We start from the raw sequence: 22,485 nt of genomic DNA, 5'->3' as shown, positions 1-22,485 counted from the left end.
AACTGAGAAACATTTCTGCTCCACCCTGATAACAATGCTGTTTCTGAACTAAGAGGCTAGTCACGTGTCATGTGTACCCTTTATGTGGCCTAAATTATTGTTATCAATAGGGCAGCTTTGTGTGCTATTAAATGCAAGAGGTTTTTGTACAGCACAATCCTGAACTTGAGTATTTGAAGATGCTCTCATATGTTATAATGAACAAAAAAGCAATCTCATTGAAAAAAAGTATTTGCCTGGGATCACACACTTTGATCAACTGGGGAAACAGGGGTTGACACCAGATTTTCCATTCCATGCTGTGCAATTCAGCCACTACAAAGGTATATCTTTCTGACATTAAATGTTAATGCTTTGTCCTTAATTCTTTGAGGGCGAGACTAGAGAATGGATGACAGGTAGAAATCACATTTATTTTTCACAGTTTTACATAGCATGAACCTTGGGCGAGACCATAATTGTATTGCACTGCACACAAAGAGTTCATAACACATTTTTTTCACAGCACAGGAAGATTTGGCAGGTTTCACAGGATGCTGAGCCGAGGCCGGATTTGGACCTGGTTCCCCTTGTTAATGGTTAGAAGTTGTAGCCATTAGGCTGCATCATCTCCTGTGAAAACTCGGCTCGTTTTGGGTTCAAGGTTCCATGAGGACCGCAATCTGAGCCAGAGCCATTAATCTGGCTCGAGCCTGACTCGAGCATTCCGTTCCTTAGCCTGCCTCTACAAACCAAGTGACACACAACACCCAGCTAGTCACACCAAGTGCCACAGAGTCACCACCAGTTCACACCAAGTGCCACAGAGTCACCACCAGTTCACACTAAGTGCCACAGAGTCACACTGAGTACTAATGGTGAACATAAACATACATCAAAACCTTTTGAGTCTCAAAGAAAGGTGACTTTGAGTGGCTTTGGAAGCTGAGTCTATTGAAATCAATGGAAATTAAATATTTTAAGAGAGTGAGGATGGTTTCGAGGGTGGGTGATCTCACTGAAATATCTGGCAGGCATTTCGCTTCTTTAGAGGTTGAAGATGTGTCCAAGGAGGATGACAACAGCTTCCATATGAGGGCGAGTTAAAGGGATGACATAACTGGCTACTATCACCAAGTTGCAAAATTCACTAGTCATTCACACTATATGCCACAGAGCCAATAGACATTCACAGCAAGGTTGCCAGAAACGAAGCGTCAAAGAGTCACAAGCCACAACCACTAAGTGTGAAAGTGATATTGGCAATTCACATTCGGGTAAAAAGTGACCATATCCACTCGTACTGAGCACCACAGAGCATCCAGCTACTTCCACTCAGCTCCTTGTAGCCTCTGAGCACCACAGAGCTAACATTAATTCCTTCTTGGTGCCACAGAGAGGGTAGTCACACAAAGTCAATAGAGCCACCGCTGACTCACACAGCAATACAGTTCCAACAGCTGTTCATTCCAAGTATTGAGGAATTATTCATACTGTCAGCTACCAGCCACTGTTTAGTTCAGGGTTTAGAGATACTCACAGGTGGAAGTCATGGGAAACATCCTTTACAGCGAAATTTTTACAACGCAGTGCTTTTACAACGCAGGTTTTACAACGAAAACCATTACAACGCATTGCGCTGGGGGCGCTCTAGGATAGGGAATAGATTTAATTTACTATCCAACACCTTCCCTAGTGTCCACGGGGACTGGAGTTGGAATAGTAAATTAAACTATTCACTATCCAGCACCCCAAAGCGCTATGCGTTGTAAAGGTTTGCGCTGTAAAAACCGCGTTGTAACAGCATGCGTGGTAAAAGCATGCGTTGTAACGTTATACATCCGGAAGTCATGGCTCACGTCTGGGACACAGTGCTACTACTGTCTGTGTAGACCACTAATCGGCCACAGTTGTACAGTGCAGCACACAGTATAATCCTGCCAGCCGGTCTCTGTGGCACTATGGATATCTTGGGCTAGCCTAAGGAATGCCCATCATGCTTTCAGAGCCAGGAAATGTTAAGCATCTCTTGGAATGACGGATGTTGTCAGAGAGAGACCTGCTGATGCTACTTTCAACCACGTGAAAGAGGTTGGCCTAAATCCTCCTGTTCTTGTTGAAACCACCAAAATGCAATTCACTGTCTCTTATTCAGTGTATCTATCTTGTTCTTTGGCACAGTCTCTTGTTTGCTGTTTGCGTGATCTCTCTTTCTGATTTTTATTGTTTCATGTTTGTCTCTTTTCTCTATCTGTACTCTATCTTGTGTGCCTGGTGGCCAATTGTTATGAATGAGTCTTACCTTATTTTGTTTCTCAGTCGCTGGTGTATGCTGTCTGGAACCGTCTTTTGTTTTCTGAATGACTGATCTCTTGCTGCCTTTTGTATGCTGATTGACTAGCCTCTCATTCTGGCTCTTGTTGTCATCTCTTGTTTGCTAATTGTATGATCTCTGTGTTTGGTGGCAGGGGTCTGATCTCCTTGAGTAGTAACCTCAGTTACTTGATAGAGCCTCTACCAGGGGACCGAGGGCTGCACATCATCTACAGGGCAGAGCATTTCAAGATTCCTGGAGGCACTTGTGGGCATCAGCATCCTCAGGCGGTCCCTGACGACTGGACCAGTGAAATTACTACTGCCGCCAACTCAGGGCATCTTCGGGTAAGAAACGTTGGTAGCTTCTAATCTGTCCTCAAGATACAACTAGGTAAGGCACACCAATATATTCCACCGATGTTTCAAGCATTGGAACTGGTGCTTACCCTGGTTTCAACCATGTCTCAATATACCACTGAATAAGGCATACATATGTGTTGCATGTAACCGTACCTAGTAACACTGAGGGCTTCTAATCTTGTGTTGTAACATCAATGCATATATCACATTCCCAGCTTCTTACCTCACCTTACATGTGCACCCTCCAGCCTCTTTTCAGGACTCAGCACTAGTCGGCATGCTCAAAATCTTGGGCCATATTATCAAGCCTGGGCGATAAAATTATCGCCGTTTTATCGGCAGGAAACTGCAGCTAAAGTGGCGATAATGGGCTTGATAATAAGCTCTATGGAATTCCAATCGAAGCCCATGTTAGATGTCCTTCATATCTAACATGAGCTTCGATTGGAATTCCATAGAGCCTATTATCAAGCCCATTATCGCCACTTTAGCGGCAGTTTTCTGCAGATAAAGCGGCAATAATTTTATCGCCCAGGCTTGATAATATGGCCCCTTGTTTCTCCACAGACGTAGCACTGTTTTCCTATCCCTCCACAAATATCCAGGACTGTCATCTAACAGAAACAGAACTCTCAAGAGAACTAGTGGGGTAAAGGCATTGGGATAATCACAGAACCCATGGTGTTAGAAATGAACAAACAGTTGCGAAGTAAATAAAATCTGTTAAAATATTGTGCAAAAATATTAACAAGCGGAAATTAGTCTTAAACCTTTGTATGATGAAGAGGTCTTTACATTTAGTAAATTCTTTAGTTCCTGGACATAGTATGATGGATATTATTGGCTGATACCTACTTGATAAAGTCACATTGAATAAAAAATCAAGACAATGTATAGTTTCTTTCCTTTAGTACTTTCAGTGGTGTTTGCATCAATAAGTGAGCTAATGAAAGGGAGGTCTCTTATACGCAACAGGAGGCCTCGTTCGGGCTGGAGCAACAACGGCCACAAGCTAAAATAGATCTGATTGCACAACGAAGGTAGGCTGTGAGGCATCTTAGGATCTGGTCTGCTTGTGGTACTTTAAAGCGTCCCATGGCTGTGGTGCCCATTCATAGCTTGGTCCAGGGACAGTGAGCTCTTTAACTGAAGCGTTAGTCCCTATGCAGCTAACAGATTTACTTGAGCACCCAGCGCCATAGAGGGGGGCCCATGGATAGCTAGGCCTTTTGAAGAAGTTGTGCATGGACATGGAAAGGATGAGTTGCCTAATACCCTGTTTTGGTTTGTGGTGTTAGGTGGGCTAATGATCACATCTGAGAGGGTTTTTGAAGGATAAGCTTTCATACTTCAGGCGAGAACACAGATATGGGTTCATGGCCCCAGTGGACAGGAAAGGTCCATGCTGCTGTAGATTGGGTAGAACACCTGCAGCCCCCCTGAAGGTCTGAGATTATAGAAGGCCCCCATGATGAGTGTTCTTGCTCTGTCTTGAACACCCAAAATAGAGAAAGATGCTCAAGCTTTTGTTGCAGTGGCAATGTCTTACCTAGGAGGCTGACTACAACAACAATTTACAGGCCGATCTGTATTGAGAGAGGACCCTGGGAAGAGAAGCATCTTGGCCCTCACCCATCACGGTGACCATGTGCCTACTTAAAGTTATAGGTGTCTTGATGAATTACCCTCTTGCTGGTAAATTTCCGCAAACCTGACCAGAGGCTCAGCGCTGCTACAACATGGACTGGTATGGTTGATCCGTTACCCACTGCTGGTAGAGAGGGATCAGAAGTAGCAGTCTGCTCAGAGATTTGGTTTATCCAGTTACCCGCCTGATTGGCGGTGTGGACCCAGGTTCTTACATCTTTATTCTTACTTCCTTTTGTTGGTACTTATGCTATTCATGAGTTTGTGTATATACTAGGGCCAAGATTTACAAACACTTTGTGTTGGGTTTACATTACTTTCTTAATACAAACCTGATGCAAAGTGTAGTGGGATTTACAATCCAGCGTAAATTGTGATTTGCATCAAGGGGAGGTTCCATGGGTGGTGCTGAGCGTTCCCATGCAACCACCCATGGGTATTGACACACATTCCTATCTAAAAGGAGTTTTGGACTGGGATTTGTGACAATATCTGACCCCTCCTTGAGGCAGGCGCTACCAGGAGTAATGTTTTCATTTCACCACGTTTTTCCCTCTTTGCATATGGACATACAAATGGGAAACGCCTCAAAGCACAGTTTTTGTTCTGGAAGGGATCCCGTCCTGTACAAAAATTATGCTGACCACAATGCAGACACCCTTGCACTATAGTGCAAGGGTGTCAGCGTTGGTGCATGGCAAGCAAAAGTGTGCCAGCACAGGGAGAGTGCAGAACATCTTAATATCTACTAAAATGTAGCACTGTTTTGCTGTCTCCCATTCATGCAATGCAGTTAAGCAACTTTACTTGCTGCACTGCATTGCAATATTTTTTTTAGTATATCTGGGTCCAGTTTTTTGCCCATATAACCTTCTTTACTGGAGCAACAGTGCCATGAGGACTCACATTTTAGTAAACAAATTGCAGTTCACTGGGTTTTCTAATTGTGCATTGATTAGCTCAAACGTTTGAGAGATATGGAGCACTCTCTTGGAGAAGGAACCTTTGCAGCATTGTTTGCGTATGGGTGCTCCTTACTTGTTCATAGCTGCATTGTTTTCCTGTGGGCTAGACCTAATCATGTACAGTACCCAATCCATTTGTAATAAAACCGTCTACCTATGCGCGCCTTGCGGTTGAGCAGTTTGTCCTTTTTTAGTGTATAGTGTCCCTCAACAAGTTCCAGCTGACATTTTTCACCATCACCTAATCTCTTTGCAAGTCTCCTATTCCTTTATAATAGTGAGGCACACCCACAGAGGGCATCTGACACTAGGGTGTGGTAATTGAATGAAATGCCCTGGACACACTGTATTTCTTCTGGCTCCCTTTTTCATACTCGCCCAGGACGCTGATCCCTTGCTGGCCCCTGCATCCTACCCGGGAGGAGGATGGACTGTAAGCCTCTGCCAATAAATGAGCTAGTCACCTGTTAATTACAGTCAAGTGTTTAAAAACCGTCTTCAGAAATATATTCTGTTACTTAATCATGCGTCTTAACTCCTGAATTGTGGATTCCTCTGCTATTATATATCCAATTCCAATAACCTTCAAATTCATCCTATCTTTTCAATTTGTTTTACTCTGCATACTAACAGACCAGATTCAAGTGGGAGGATCCTGATTTTTAAAGCCAAGAAATGGCTTTACTTTAGATGTCTCCCGCCAACAATTTCTGTTTCAGTGTTACTCGATAGGATAAAGACATTACCACGATTTTTTATTTTTTTATTCACTATCTCCCTCTTTCCTGTTTCGAAATGTTGGCTTGTATGCAGAATTCCAAAAATATGGCTTCCTTTCCTCAGCAACAGGGTGTGTCTCTTTAATGTTCCTGCTAAGAAGTGAGGCAGTGTCTGCAACAGCTTCAATGATTCCTCTTTATCTGAGCACCTGATTAGTTTCAGATGAGATGACTCATTAATAACTATTCAGAACAATATCTCGCTTGCTAGAAAGCCCACCATTGCTGACAGTAGAAACAACTGACAATGCTTCACGTCTCAGTCAACATTTTCTATCATCAATTTTGTTTAAAAATCTCAGCCACGTCTCCTGCCCTTTTAGCATATGCTCTGCATGGGAGATCTTCGATCACCCCCTTTCAAAAGGCTTAGCTTTCATGAACCACGTTGTCGCTGCTGCCCGGCTCCTGTTGTTCACCTCTACGGTCCCCATCATACGTTTCTCATGGCCATTCCACTTCTTTAGTCTCAGTTTCACCCGTCTCTATCTCCCCTGTTGAATGATAATGATAGCCTGCATCCTGGTACTGTCTTTGGCTGTGTCCTATCTCTTTTCTTCCACTTCTCTTTCCTCCCTTGTCCTTTACGTCAGAGGGAATATGTGGTCTAGACGAAAACGTGCAGAAAACGTGTTATGGAGAATTTTTTCCCCCAAAGCAAGTTTAATACATTTGTCAACTTTTTGCAACACAGGGCTGGAACTTGCCCCCTCTCCACTCACTCTCCCTTTTTTCGCTGTTCCTCCTCTTCTCCCATCTCTCTTTATCCATTTCTTTCCCTTCTCTTGCAATCTGTATGTTTTCCTCTTATATTTTCCCCATCTCCTCCTCTCTGACTCTAACTGAGCGCCTCTTTTCACACTGGGTTTGGATCCTCATTACCAATGATCCTTTCTGCTCCAGTCTCCTTCCTTCCTTCTGTGCACTGTAAAATATTAGGTGAAGAGGCGTTTGTAATTTCAAGTAAGTCAAATAATGTTATTAGCCTCTGGTAATCCGGAAGATATAAAAATACTCAGCTGCTGACCGCGTGACCTCTTCTTTATCAAGTGGTTCTCTTATATACTTGCTTGCTTTCAAGATAGCCGCTGTGCATGCAGGAACACCATGGTGACTTTCAATCATTTGGCAAATGGTTGTGCCTACTGTCGTACACTTGGGGGCCTATTACGGTGTTGGTGGGAGTTTTCTCCAACCGACACCGTGGCGGAAATGGGACGGCCTAATTAGGATGGGATCGCAGCATCCCATTTCTCTATGAGAGCTTGTGCTATGGCCGTAAACCGGCCGTAACAGAAGCTCCCATAGAGAAATGGTAGATTGTGTTAATCCCTGTCCCTTGTTGCAGGGACCTCAAGGTGCTTTCCATTAGGTGCAGGGATTAACAAGGGGCACCATAGGTGCCCCCTTGTCCCCCAACCGGAGGCTGCAAGGGAAAAGGGGCCCAGTTGGGGGCCCCCAAACACGCTTTCTGACAGGGTTTCCATGTCGAAATAAGCCTGCATGGAAACCCTGCCGGAAACCGCACATCGTAATTCAGATGACGTAAACCGCCGTCTATATGGATTACGGGCTGGTTCTGACTGGCCGACTGGATCCTTGAGCCCGTCTGAAGCCAGCTGAAATGGCCGGCCGGTTTCAATTCAGACCGGCTGTATCAATATCAGCCAGTCAGAATTGAAACAGACGATGACCGGCTGTATCAATATCAGCCAGTCAGAATTGAAACAGACGATGTCGTCGGTCGTAAAGCCTCCGACCTAAGGTCAGAGGCTTTAAGACCGGCATCGTAATCGGCTTCTAAGAATATCCTATTTTAGTGAGAAACTCTGCAGTCTTGGCTTTAGGAAACTTGCCCTCTGACATATTAACTATAAAATCCATGTAACAGGTGTGCTGATGCTGATGTTCTGTTGATCAATGGAGGTCATTGCATAGTCATTATCTGCAAAGTACTATGACCATCTTCTTTGCTTAGCAGCAGTAAGAATTTCTGATGATTTCATAAATTCTAAGATGGGAAGAATTGTGTAAATTGTGAAAGCGTAATGAGTACTAAATAAATAATGATGCCATTCCTGCAATGCTCTTTCGATTACTGAGCCTCCTTGTCTCAAGTATTTTATTGAATGTCTGTTGTGTTACAATTTCTTGGCTGTGTGCCATAGTAAGAATCTTTCTTATGTCTGGGTTAGGTTGAGATAAAATGGAGTCTTGCATAGTAGTTTCAAACATCGCTTTCTACCAAGTAGGGATGATTATCATTCACATAAAGTCATTAAATGGGGTGTTCGTGTTTATGTTTGTTTTAACAATTGGAAGTCTCAATATACTTTGTGCTCACAAGTAAAACGTACCCTATTGAAAGCAGCTCGGTGATCGATGTGTTGTTTCAGAGAAAACTGGACTAAACTGCAAAAATAATACAATCCCAGCAAACAGTGTATGTGACAAAAATGAGGAGATATGTTGTCCTTAGTGTTTGGACATGCTTTTTTGACACAATGTAGATTCTACCTGCTGTGATAAAAATGCTGTTTGTGAAGCTGAGATGTTTGTGAAGTTGAGACCCTTGTAGTTTAGCAGAGAGTTGGTGCTTTCTACCACTCCACAGAATGGCTAAAGTTGCTGGAGCATTACACAAGCCAAACCATCATACGATGATGATATAAACCCAACTCTGCCCCTAAAAGTCATCTTTCACTCATCTCTTTCAGAAATATATAACCACCTAACACACTCTTCTCCGGTGTATCTACATATGAGTTAGAATCACATTTCCCAGCTTTTTGTTAATTTTTATTAACATGTGAGTTGTGAATGCAAAGACTTGAAGAGAGACAGGCTCCCCAGGCCATTTTGAGAGATGTAAATTCGTAAATTATGCAGGACAGTATCTGAGCCAACGTAATAGATAGCAGACCCTGTAGGATTCGCTCTACAAGCCCCCCTTTGATGCATACTATGGCTGCTGGTTTATTCATGTAACTCCAGGCCTGTACGCCTAGTAATACATGAATAAACATTACGTATGAGTAACTGGGAGAACTGTAAAGTTACTTGTCTGATAGGCACTGACAATTCCTCTTGTGGTATATGCCCAGTGCTACAAGAGGGGGTAGTAGGTTTGTCTAAAGGTCCCCCAGACGTTCTCTACATAAATGACCTGTAAAACTTTGAGTCTACAACTTTTTTTTTTTTACTTCATTTCCAAATTTTCTTATACATCTCTTATGCACAAAGAATACAGAGTGGTGCATTTTCAAGGATCACATAGCAATCGTCACATACTGAACGTCTCATAAAATGTAGCTCAGTCTCATGGCAACCTAAATGTTCACAATAGCAAATGTTGAGCGTATCAGACTCATTAGTCCTCCAAAATAAAAATATATATATATAAAAAAAGGGAAAAATGCACGAAAAATACCCAACACTTATATAGGGTTTCCTATCAGTGCATCTAAAGAAAATTTCTGAAACATTACAAACAGTGAAATAACAACTTACTTAACCCACCCCCTCCGGCACTATTCCACTTGTGAGGCAGATTCCTGTTGTTTACGTTCAATGTAAGCCCCATATGTCTTTTGGACGCGACAAGCTTGCATTAGGGAGGAATACAGATCACAATTAACATTACAATAGGACAAGCTACGTAACCATCTCTGAAGGGTAGGTACAGAACGTTGGCCCCATAACAGTGCTATTTCCCGTTTAGCCAGCAATAGTCCTAGAGCAGCAAATCGCCTGATCTTTTTGGGGAAATTAACTGCATAGCCGAGGAGTGCAATTTCTGGTGTAGGAGTAAGTGATAGCCCTATCATGTCTCCTAATGTGTCGTGTATTTGTTCCCAATGTGTCTGCAGCTTGGGGCATGTCCATGTAAGGTGGGCAAAGTCCGCGTGTGGAGCGGAACATTTCAAGCAGTGATGGGGTCTGGAGGGATCAAGTTTGTGCACCATGGCAGACATGTGATATAAGCGGCGGAGAAATTTGAAGTGAATACGTTTGTGTCTGCTGTTTAGGGAGACTTTCCTGGTTACCCTGCAACATTTCCCCTATTGATCGTCTGTAATAGGACGACCCAGGTCTTGCTCCCATGCCATGCATATTTTAACATCAGTCACTGGACGCAGACTAGAGCATGATCTATACATTTTGGAAAAGAGATGGGCACCACTGCCGCTCTCAATGAGTAATGTCAGAGGGGGCATGGGTGCTGGTGAAATCGGGTAAGTGGGTAGCGCTGCTTTCAACGTCGAGCGAACGCGTTGCAGCACAAAGGTATCCATGAATGATCTGTCCTGGAATCGGGCCTCTTCGGTCACTGAGAAGATATGGTCTTCAGGATATAAATCCGCTATCTTTGTGATGTTGAATTTGGTCAATGTGCGGTGTACCAGCGTTTCATCTGTGAGTGGAAGCCACAGAGGACTTGGAAGTGGTAGAGCCGGAGAATACAATGTGTTCAGTCCTAGAATTCTTTATACCTGTCCCACGCCCAGCTGGTGGTGGAGACGGTTTGTATGTCACGCGGGTCTCTTGGGATGCCCTTCGGTAGCCCCATGGCTAACTTGCGGGGAAGTTCAAAATCAGCCCCCAGCCGCAAAAATGGAATACGAGCATCCAGATGATACCACGCAAATGCATAGCTACATTGTGCTACCAGGTAATATAAATAAGGATCAGAAACGCCGTAACCCCCTCTGTCACTCGGAAGAGTAAGAACCTGCCAATGGACACGAGGCCTCTCCCCCCCCCCCCCCCCCCCAGATCAATCTTATCAGATGTGTGCGCAATTGTAAAAAACAGGTCTTAGTAAGAGGAATGGGGATGTTAGTAAACAAACACAAACATTTCGGGAGAATGATCATTTTAAGAATAGCGACCCGGTCTCCCATTGACAACAGAAATCGCAGCCAACGTTCCAACTGTGCCTCCAACCTGTGTATCGCCTGCCCATAATTTAAACTGATAATACTAGCAGTGTCTAGGTGGATGTGAATGCCGAGGTATTTGAGAGAGTCGCAACACCATTCCAGAGGAAACCCACAGTCTCAGGGAGTCGTGCTCTCTTTTAATGGGAAAATGACAGATTTGTGCCAGTTAATGCCTTGCCCTGAAAAGCGGCCAAACCAAAGTATTTCCCTTATGATCGGTTCGAGGTTGTCCTGTGGGTGGCGCACATAAAGAATGGTGTCGTCTGCATAGAGAGATACTAATAAAGGGCCTTTTTTAAATTGTAGACCCCGGTGGAGGTGCTGCTCTTGGAAATGCCTAATCAGTGGGTCCATGGCTAGTATAAATAATAGGGGGGAAAGAGGACACCCCTGTCGCGTGCCGCGCGTCAAAGAAAATGGATGCGAGAGCTTGCCATTGATACGGAGTCTAGCTGTCCGGTTGGTATACAATAGAGCGGTGGTGGCCTCAAACCCCATGGGCATCCCCATGCGGTGCATCACTGAGAGGAAAAAGGGCCATTCTAGAGAATTGAATGCCTTCTCGGCATCTAATAAGATCGCCGCAGCAGGCACTTTTGGGTCAATTCTGTGAATAACAGTGAAGAGGGTCTGAAGATTGAGTGAAGTGGACCAGTATGGAAAAAAACCATACTGTGCAGGGGATATAATATATTCCATTAATTGAGAGAGTCTGCTAGCTAGAACCTTAGCCAATATTTTGTAATCTAGATTCAATAACGATAGGGGTCTATATGAACTACATAATGAAGGGTCCTTACCAAGCTTGGGAAGGAGGATAATAACTGACTCCCGCAGCGTGGGGGGAGAGTACTTGCCTCTCCAGTGCCTCTGCGTAAACCTCTATCAGCTGGGGGACAATGATATATTTGTAGGCATTGTAAAAGTCTCCAGTAAAGCCATCCAACCCGGGGGCTGAGGAACCACAGAGTGCCTCTATTGCCCCCAGTCTCTGATATAGGCTCAGACAGAAAGTCCAGCATGCATTTTTCAAGATACACCAGTGCAATTTCAGATAAGTAATTTTCTTAAAAAAAAAAATCTTTTTATTAACAGCTTAGGAACCAGTGGTGGTCATCACATTTGAACACTCCCGTTGTTACAATGCACCGTAAAAACACAGAGTCTACAATTACCATCATTCTTGGAGTGACTTCATCAGTTTGTTATAAAAACAAATTACATTACCGCCTCCTCGTCCTTATGCCGGGGTTGAGGGGGCTCACAGATATTGCCCCTATACTCGTTCCAACTAGACCACACCGCCTCCCACATCTTGGGGCACCCCCTTGCTATATATACAGTCTTTTCCTGGAGCATGCACCAGTCCATGTCCTTTTTCCAATCGCTGATCTTCGGAGGCGTGACCGCCCCCCACATTCTTGCAATGTTTCGCTTCGCCACTGTTTGTCCCAACGTGACCCATAACCTCCCCTTTGCTGGTAGATCAGTGGGCTCCCACACATTTAATAGGCATCTTTTAGCCTCCATTCGTAGCTCAACCCCCCACACTTCTTGCATGCAACAAAGCACTCGCTTCCAGTAGGTCTGCAAGACTGGGCATTCCCACACTATGTGGATGAAGGTTCCCACCTCCCCGCATCCCCTCCTACAGAGACCCTCCTCACTGCGTCCCATCAGCTTCAACCTAGTGCAAGAAATATAAACCCGATGTAGTATCTTGAGCTGGATGAGTCTCAACCTGGACGATATGGCCACCTCCTTAGGGGAGGCAAGCGCACTCCTCCACTCCTCCTCATCAATCTCTAATCCGTCAGCCTCCCACTTCCTTTTGAGGGCCAAAAGCGGGTCTGGAGAGTTGTTTATTAGTTTTTTTATATGTGAAGGAAATCGCATGCTCCGGAAGGTGTCCGTCCAGAAGCCTATCCTCCAGAGGGGAGGCTTTTGGGGGTGTGGTCCCTGGTGGAAAGTTCTTCTGAAGGGAGTGCCTGACATGCAGGTATCGAAAGTATTCCGTTTGTGCGAGTTCATATGTGTTTTGGAGTGAGGCAAAGGACTTGACCCCGTCCGAACCCCATTGGTCTCTAACTTGGGAGATGCCAATTAGGTCCCAGTTTCGGAACCCCTTGGTGCGGCCCAGATTGCCTAGCTTCTCAGAGACCCAAAGTGGAGTGGCCAGTGTAAGAGTGTTGAACCATCCCAGTTTTCGCTGAACAATGTGCCACAATTGAACTGAATGTTGAGTTGTCCCCGTGAGCATGTACCTACCGGGTTTTGAATACAACGCCGCCTCAAAGTTTGCACCGGGAAGGAGCCACCTGTCCATGCCATATCCCGGGTTGTTACCGTCGGAGTACGTGCCCTGGTTAATAGCCGAGAGGTGTGCGGCCCAGTAGTACTTGCGGATGTCCGGGAGTGCTATCCCACCGTCGAACCATCCCAGTGATAATTTCTGCAACAATATTCTGGGTGTACCGGACCAAAGGAGGTCTCTCTGTGCGGCTTCGACGGCTGCAAAATACAACTGCGGGACCAAGTCAGGATGGTTTTGTAGGGCGTAGAGGAATTGGGGCAACGCCATCATTTTAAAAAGTGCCACGCCGCGAAGTCTCGTTTAAGCCTCTGTAGGGGCGGCAGAAGATTGCTCTCGTACATGGTGGTTTTATCTTTGGAAATAAAAATCCCCAGATATTTGAATCCTTCCCTGACCACCTGAATCTGGCAGTCTCTGGGGATTACCGGGGGGTCTCCGTGGAGGACGTAGAGGAGAGATTTGCTCCAGTCAATGCTGAGTTCTTCCCGAAGTTAGTGAAGATTTCCAGGGCCTCCACGAGGGACCTCCGAGGACGTGAGAGGTAAAGGAGGATGTCGTCTGCGTAGAGCGAGATCCTGTCCTTCCACCCGTCAGCCCACCTAAGCCCCTTTAAAGACACATCCTGTCTGATCCACGCGCCTAGTGGCTCAAGAGAAAGGGCAAACAGGAGAGGTGAGAGGGGGCATCCCTGCCGCGTCCCTCTCTCCAGGGCGAAAGCTTTAGAGGTTTTATTATTGACGGTGACCTGGGCCAGGGGCTCTGAGTAGAGGAGACGCACCCATTCGATAAAGCTCGGGCCAAAGCCCATTTTTCAGAGCACTGCAATCATATAGGGCCAATCCAGCGTGTCGAACGCCATTGTGGCGTCAAGTGACACCACTACTGCGTCCTCCTGGATATTGTGACATCTCTCCATCACTCCATTAAGGCGCCGGAGGTTGAATGCTGTGTTTCGGTGGGGCATGAAGCCCGACTGGTCCGGGTGGACCAGTGTATTCAAGACTGGCTGCAGCCTATTAGCAAGGCCCTTGACCAATATTTTGGGCTCTGCATTTAACAAAGATATGGGCCTGTAGGAGGTACAGGTATCTCTCGGTTTCCCTTCTTTCGGGATGGCCACAATAGTAGCCAAACGTTGATCCCGCTGCAATACTCCCCTCTCCTTGCTTTCCTCGAACACTCGTTTGAGGTAGGGGCTAAGACCATCGGGCTTGAGCTTGTAAAGCTCGATCGGGAGGCCATTGGGCCCGAGGGCTTTGCCTGAGCGAAGATCTTTAATAGCCCGCTCCAGCTCTGCCGTGGTGAGGGGCGCCTCCAGGGTGTTTCGCTCGACTATGGAAAGAGCTGGCATCCGAATATCAGCCAGCAATGCTTCTGGAAGTGCCATGCAAATTCAGTGACTATTTCACGGGGTTCAGTGACAGTGGCTCCGGATGCAGTCTTAAGTTCGGCCACTACTTTGTTTGCCTGCTGTTTCTTGTCGAGCCAGGCAATGAGCTTACCCGCCTTGTCGCCTTGGTCATATATTCTGCCCTCCCTGTCTCTGGCTAAAGTCTTGGCCGCGTCCGTGGCCAGATCCCTATACTACGCCGTCTTGAGTTGCAGCCGGTGATGAGTTCCGGGGTCCCCATCAGTCTGCGCTGCCTGTTCCAATACATTGAGGTCAATCTCAATGACCACCATCTGCCCCTACCTGTCCTTGCGCCGGCCGGCGATTGCCGACAAGGCCTCCCCTCTGAGGACGGTCTTGAAGGCTTCCCACAATACCACCGAGGATTCCACAGATCCGTCATTACTCTCGAAGTAGCGGTCTATCGAGAGAGTGAGCGTCTTTCTAAGATCATCATTACGAAGATACCAGGCGTTAATAGGCGCAATGCATCCCTCACATCTGTTCCCGATCGTGAGGTGGGCCAACAGTGGGGAGTGATCCGAGATACCTCTGGCTAAGTGCGTGACATCTTGAAGTGTGGTGTCTTGATGCATGGGAGTAAGAATGTAGTCTAAACGGGAAAATGAGCGATGTTGGCCCAAAAAGAAGGTGTATTGTGTGTCCGTCGGGTGTTTTAGACGCCAGATATCAGCCAGGCCAAATGCCTCTATGAAGTCAGCCAACCATTTGCGCCCCGATGGTATGTCCCTGGGTGGGTGCCTGTCCAGCTCTCCTGAAACAACAGCGTTAAAATCGCCCCCCACCAGAAGTTGACCGCCAGGGAGGGAAAGGAGAAGCCTGCCCAGGTCCTGGTAGGACTGGGTTTGTAGACCCGGCGGGATATAGGTTGATACAAGGTTTAGCCTACGCCCCTCCCACTTCCCCGATAGAGCCGCAAAATGACCCTGTGGATCAGTTTCTGTGTGGTCAATGAGGAGGGGGAAATTACGACGGAGAAGGATTCCCACCCCCCGGGACCCAAAGGTGAAGCCTGAGTGGACCGCCAAGGAGTATCCCCATCTGTTCAGTGCGTGGCACGTGTTACCCAACAAGTGGGTTTCCTGCAGCAATACAGCATCAGGGAGGTGACGTTTGACAAGTTGCAATACAATGGTTCATTTAAGCTTGTCCCCCAACCCATTGACATTCCAGCTCAGTACCTTGAGGCTCTTATCCCATCTTTTAGCCATACCCACTCCTAACTGAGGAAACAGCCCTGTGTACTCTGGTGCATCTCACGACTCTGTCCGTACGTTTCTGGTGTGACCAAACCGAACTACCCCCCCCACCCCCGCCTTCCCTGACTCCCCCAACATTATGCAAATAAATGTCCATACATTTCTGATGCAACCATTCCAACCTGCCCCCCTGCCCCCCTCCTTCCCCCCCAATCTCCCATCCCCCCAGTCCCCCATGACCCCAACAACCGGTCCCCAATTGTCCTTTCCTGCCCAATGGGACTCACCTCCCCCTTAACCACGCCTCTCCCCACCCTGCTCCCTGCTCTGTAGGCTTCAAACTACTCACAACCCCAATTAGCAGAGCGCCTTTTGCCCAACCCCAACCCGGGAGTGAAGGAAACCGCCCCCTCCCGCAAAAACTCCTGCCGGGGTAAAGTGCGCCAGCCCCAACTCCAGCCGCCGCCTAACCCACCCCCCCCTTTTTGTTCCAGTTCCCCCCAACCGTGCAGTACCCAAGGCACACTTAAATAATCAGGGAGATACTGGGCAGAGGAATATTCAGCTCATTGACAGAGACATTTACCAGCGGTCCCCACATGTTATTATACATTACAGTTCACAGTTCAGCAGGGTCCGTATCCTGTGTTCACCGCCCTCAACGACCTGCATTGTCCCGGAGAGACCCCCACTTGGGGCTGGCTGATCTGGACCGCCATGAACATTGGCTCTGGATATCCACCTCCGATCTGTCCGCCGTGGACCCAGGTTTGACACCCCTTTCCCCCATTTGGAGCCTGCACCTTTTGTTGCCCCGGCCCCTTCACCCCTCCAAAAAACACGGATGAATAATACACCGTAACTTGGCAAGAAAGAACAACATTTTTTGCTGATAAAAACATCGAGGGCAGGCTCCTCTGAGAACTACTCTGAGGATTGTTTAACCTTGGATCTTTAAAATATTCAGATTTCATCCTTACTAGACCACTTCGGTCTTTTTCTATCTTATACGAGCACCAAAACTTTCACTCTACTCTATGCACGTTACGCTACTGGTAACCCCTCTTATGTTATGTTTTTTCAAAATTTAGATTTGTGTTAGTGAATAATGATGTGAACATTTTAGAAAAATAAAACAGTGGAGTCATCCTTTACTCTACTTTTAAGACAATTAAAACGTACTGTGTGTTGGTTTGGACATTTGACTTGTTTTGGGCTATTGTTTTCTCTTTTTGTTCTTGAAAACCTTCTTCATTGCAGGATTGAATCGCATGTTGAATGAAATTTAAACTAAATAATGCTACAAAGTATTAATAAGTATATTTGGAGTTAAACGTCTAGGACCACCTTTTTTGTAATACTCGATACCCAGGTCCTAGGACTCTAATTGGGTCACCCCATTTATGATAATGTGGACCCAGGTGAGGCGGCCCGATTCTCCCTCCATGCGCCATTTTCCTGCTGCGATTGCTCGGGTGGTGACGTTCTATCAAGCCAACTCTGGACCTCCGCTGGCGAGGTGAAGAACAGGGACTTGCCTCCCGCGATGACCTTCAGTTTGGCGGAAAAAACATCATGTATTTGATGCCTCATTCACGGAGCGCCGCCTTCACTCCCACGAAGGATCGCCGTTCCTGATGGACTTGTAGTGTGAAGTCGGGGAAGAAACGGATCACTGCCCCTTCATGTTGTAGGTCGCCTTTCTGCCTTGCCGCTTGGAGGATAGCGTCACGGTCCCTATAGTTCAGGATTTTAGCAATGATAGTCGTGGGCGGCGCCCCCGGCTTGGGTTTAGGGACCGGCGCACGATGAGCTCGCTCAACTGTGAAGATATTAGACAGACGCTTTGGCTTGAGATGGGCGAGGATAAGGTCCTCCAAGAACAGCTCTACGCTGGGCCCCTCCGTTCCCTCCAGCACTCCCACCACTCGAATGTTGCTCCGACGGGCCCTTCCTTCCTGGTCCCCGAGCCTGAGGGCCATTTGGCGGTGCTGGTGCACCAATTCGTTCACCCGACTTTCCAACACTTTCAAAGAGTTTTGAAGCGCTTTTATCTCAGATTCGTTGGCTTTGGATCTCTCTGTGGTCTTGCCCAGGTCAGTGCGGAGGAGGTTCACTTCTATGGAGATCTTATCCATTTTTGTTTCCAGGTTGGTGCCCAACGCCTGGATCGCCGCCATTATGGAGGTCAGGGACGGCTCCTTTTGGCCAGCCTGGTCGTCGGTCGCACTTCCTGCCTGTCCCTGTCCCAAGGGAACCGCATACTTGTCCAGCTTGTTAGTTTGGGTATTGGCGCTCCCCTTAGGCCTCATGGCAGTGGAGTGCGCCAACCTCGTGGTACACCACTCGACAGAGTTTCATTCCCAGCACGTGTCTGTCCTCGTCCCCGTGGCACGTAGGGACCCACGACCTCTTTTTAGACAGTTCAGCACCGTCGGGCGCGCTCCCGGTGTAGCACCACTGGGCGCCCGTCTGGCAATACAGTCTTCACCGTATCACACTCCTGCACTGGCTGTTGAAGCCGAGGCACCCTCTCAGACATGCCGCCACCCGGCCTTGCGCTCCGTTCCGTGCAACTCTTCAGGTCTGTTGAGCCCCGCTGGGCCCACCGCCAACGATGCCGGGGGCTGCTGCACAGGCGTTAGTTGTGCCACCCTCCTTGAAAGTCACGTGGGTCCCTCACCGCTGACCGGCACACACACTGCCGGCGAGAGCCCACGGGCAGCACTCCCCCACCGGGACACCTCCGCTGGTGCACCGGGCCCGGAATCTCACCTCCACACGCTCAATGCCTCCGGCAGGGCCCGTCCATTATAACGCCGTCTCCTGAGGTCCGTTCTAGGGCTGTGCTCTTGGGCCCCGATGACTAACAAACAAGGTGCCCCAGGGGGACCGCCGCTGATGTCACGTCTCTCCGGCTCCGTTGCGCGCCCAGGTGGTGCGACGTCCCAGGGGCCCTGTCAAGTGCCTCACCGAAGCCCCGGGCACCTCCTAGGCCCCCCTGCCGAGCAAGATCACATTGGATGCGACTGGCTGCCCAGTCTGGGTCCACATCCGATTGAAGTGCCCCGCAGTTCAGGCCCCAGCAGGGGTTTACAATCAAGTCAATGGCAGCGGTGCTTCTCTCCCCCCCCCGGCCCTTTCTGCGCCTCCGGGGGACAGGGCCGTCTCTGCACCCGTAGAAACCGGTGTGAGCCGATGGGTCACTCACCGTCGGGCTCCCCCAGCACACCGGATTTCAAAGGCGCCACCCCGAATAGGCGACAGCAGACGCCACCTCCGTGGCAGGGCCTCCAGCCGGGGCCTCAGGTTATCGCGCCTCGCGTCTTCCGGGCTCCTGCGCGTTCCTTGCTCTCCCGGCCGCCGCCGTCCCGTGGGGTCTAACTCCGGCCCAAGGGAAAGCCGGGACCCAGGAAAAGATCGTGCCTGGAGCACACCGCCGAGGGGTTCTGGGGCGCCTGAATAGAAGCACCCTGGAGCGGATTTTTTACGGATATCGTTGGGGACAACGTCTGCTTCGGCCGAGCTCTCTCCCTAGGCGGCCATCTTCCATAAGTAATTTTCTTGATCTTCAAGATCGCGACCGATCTTGGAGTAGTACCCAAACTTAAAACAGTCTACAAAAGTGTTGTGGATTCCGGAAGTGGTGGTGATTAGCTGATATGGGGGGTGCATATTTCTGTGATGTATACCTTACTATAAGGGGGGTGAAGCATTTGTGCCAGTATTCTCCCAGGTCTTTCGCCTTCGCCGTATCTTCTAGCAGACTGATATTTACCCAAATACAACAATTCTCTGTCTGCCGCTTCGCGAAAGTCTACCATAAGCGCCAAACGCCGAGTTTCAGCATCTGCTGTGGCATTTAGGAGTAAGTCCGAATCCAAGGCATATATGTCACGCTCAATGCGTGCCAATGTGGTGCTCAAGTCCTTTAGCACTCCAGCACACACCCCGAATATATGCCTTAAAACCTTCCCATAGGGCAGCCCATGTATCCACCGACCCAGTATTGATAGTGAAATAATATTCAATGGCTTCTCGCACCTCTGCATTGAAAACCTCATCCTGCAGTGCCCTGCCTGGAAACCTCCACTGTCGCTCGAAGACCTCTGGACGGGGAATATTTAAGCGGAGTATCACCAGGGAATGATCGGAATATGTCCGGGGTAAAACCTCTAAGTCACAAAACCAGCCAGCAACTCCCAGACAAGCCAGCCAATAATCAATTCTTGTCCATGTATTATGGTAGCCTGAATAATGGGTGTAGGACGTGCCAGTAGGATTGCACTGCCGCCAAATATCTATTAAGGAAAGTTGTGTGCAAGTCTCTTGTAGTGCACGTCAGGAGCGTGGTTTGGAGTCAGGGGACGTGGAGGTGCTGTCCAACCTGGGATCTAATAATAAATTGAAGTCCCCTCCCATAATAATTAAATTGGGGTCAAGGTTCATCAGGTCTATATGTAGCACGTGGAAAAAGTCTGGAGTGTCAATGTTTGGGCCATAGACGCCTACAAAGGCCGTCAAATGACCCATGAGCATGCCTGTGACAGTAAGGAACCGACCTTTGCTATCTGCCACCACTTTGCCAGGCTGGGTCTACAACTTTACTAACAAAATAGGGCAACCCAATTTTCCCCAAGGAACTGGGTACAATACTATTCATCGAAAACAATATTCCTTGAGGAATTATTTTCATCATAACTTATTTCCATTTTCAATATAGGTCCACAGTGGGAATCCAAATAATCAATTACTCAAAATATGAACAACAGTCACAGGTGTATTCTGAAAAAATATATATCAATTTAGTTTACTTCATTAATGTATAATATGAGTTAAACTTATTATCGTCAATGCTATATACATGCAGTATTCACATTCCATTAATAACAACACTGGCACCTCCACATAATCCCAAAATCTATTTTAGTTGCTTGTCTCAAGAGATAAGTGGAAGCACAGTCACTCCCTTTAACACAACAAGTGTTTCCATCAATAACAATCCCAATTATATCAACATTTGTAGCATATAATCAATAATTAATGACATTTGGGGTTATAATGGATGTGATGTTGACGTTTTGGTCTTCAGTGGTTGTTAGATTTGGGGGTCTCTAGTTGGCAGAGGTAGGTATCTTTGACCAAATAGGGACCCTTGCATCTAGTCAAGCTAAGGGGCTACACTCCTAAAATACCCCTGCTCACCCCATTGGTAGCTTGGCACGAGCAGGAAGGCTTATCTCAGAGGCAGTGTGTAAAGCATTTGTGAACACATACAGTAATACAGTGACAACACTACAGATGGACACCACAGAGGTTGTATTATAAAAATAAGTATTTTTATATAGACTTAACACAAGACCAAATGACAAAAATCCACAAAACTGTACTCCAAAATAGACTTTAAAATGGTAGGAAATAGCTCAGTTCTCTCAAGTTGTAAATGAGACACTTTACTCTCAATGTACCTTGGATACATAACGCAGAACAAACAAAAGGGTCGCAGGAAAGGTGATACGTCTGCTCCTTACACTCAGGGGAGTGGAATGACCGTTTCCTTACTGCTGCGCAGGGGAGTTGATGCTCGCTTCCTTACTGTGTGGGGAGGTGATGCGTCGGTTTCTTACTGCTCTCTGGTACGATGCGACAGGATGGCGCCCCGAAGCGATACTCTTCCTCGGTGCGATGCGACAAAATGGAGTCTTGTGTACGATACGACAACGTTGATGCGATGCGTGCACGCCCGACTGCCGTGCGGCGACTTGATGATCTCCTGAGCCGCAACAGGCCCGGAGACACGCGCTTCGGTGATGCGATGGCGACAGCGGCAGCGGGGGCACGCTTCCTTGACAATGCGACAGCAACTGCTGCAGCAGTGACACGCTTCTCGTCGCTGAGTCGCGCTTCCAGCTCCCAGCAACACGCAGTCTTTCAGAAGGCTCAGCACAGCAGCAGGCACTTTAATTCCCTGCAAGGTACTTCAGGGGGGAGCTGGTTGGTGAAGTCTTGTATCCTTGAGACTTCAGGCAGGAGGCAAACTCAAGTTCAAACCCTTGGAGATTCTTCTTCAAGTTGATGAAAAGCACACTCAGTCCTCTTCTCCTTTCTTTAGCAATGAAGCAACCACTGCAGGCCAACCCCCAAACACACAGCATTGGGGTAGTCTCCTCCTTCAGCTTCCTGGTTCTGCTCCTCAGCAAAGGTTCGTCTTGATTCCCAGAAGTGATCTAAAATCTGGGGTCTGGGTCCCCCCTGTTGTACACCAAAATCCTTTGTCTCTGAAGGCAGAGAGTGTCTGTACCTAGTCCAAACCAGTTCTGTGCAGTCCTTGAACACTTTGTTTACAGGACTCCTTCTTTCCTTTAACAGTGTGGGCCAGGGTCATCAGACACACCACAGGAGGTGGAGCCATCACTGTGGATGGCATGCACTGCTCTCTTCAGGCCCAGGTGCAACTCCTCCCACCACTCTACATGCAGATAGGTCTATTTAGCCCTGTGCTGACTCACCCTGTCTCCTGGAGCCCCCCAGCCCCTGTCACTCAAAAACCAGACAAGGAATACACAACCTAG

General features: G+C 47.6%; 1 protein-coding gene across 1 annotated transcript in view; it reads left to right on the top strand.

Annotated features, from left to right (window-relative positions):
• ADAM19 (ADAM metallopeptidase domain 19) overlaps positions 1-22,485 on the top strand; it is a 353,591-nt gene that overhangs the window by 116,457 nt on the left and 214,649 nt on the right. Inside the window, exon 6 of the mRNA XM_078653717.1 lies at positions 2,448-2,640. Coding sequence (XP_078509843.1) covers positions 2,448-2,640 — 193 coding nt within the window. The remainder of the gene's footprint in view (positions 1-2,447; positions 2,641-22,485) is intronic.

The sequence above is a fragment of the Lissotriton helveticus genome, chromosome 7 (assembly GCF_964261635.1).
Source record: "Lissotriton helveticus chromosome 7, aLisHel1.1, whole genome shotgun sequence".
Lineage (NCBI taxonomy): Eukaryota > Metazoa > Chordata > Amphibia > Caudata > Salamandridae > Lissotriton > Lissotriton helveticus.
This window is presented reverse-complemented; position numbering and strand designations above follow the sequence as displayed.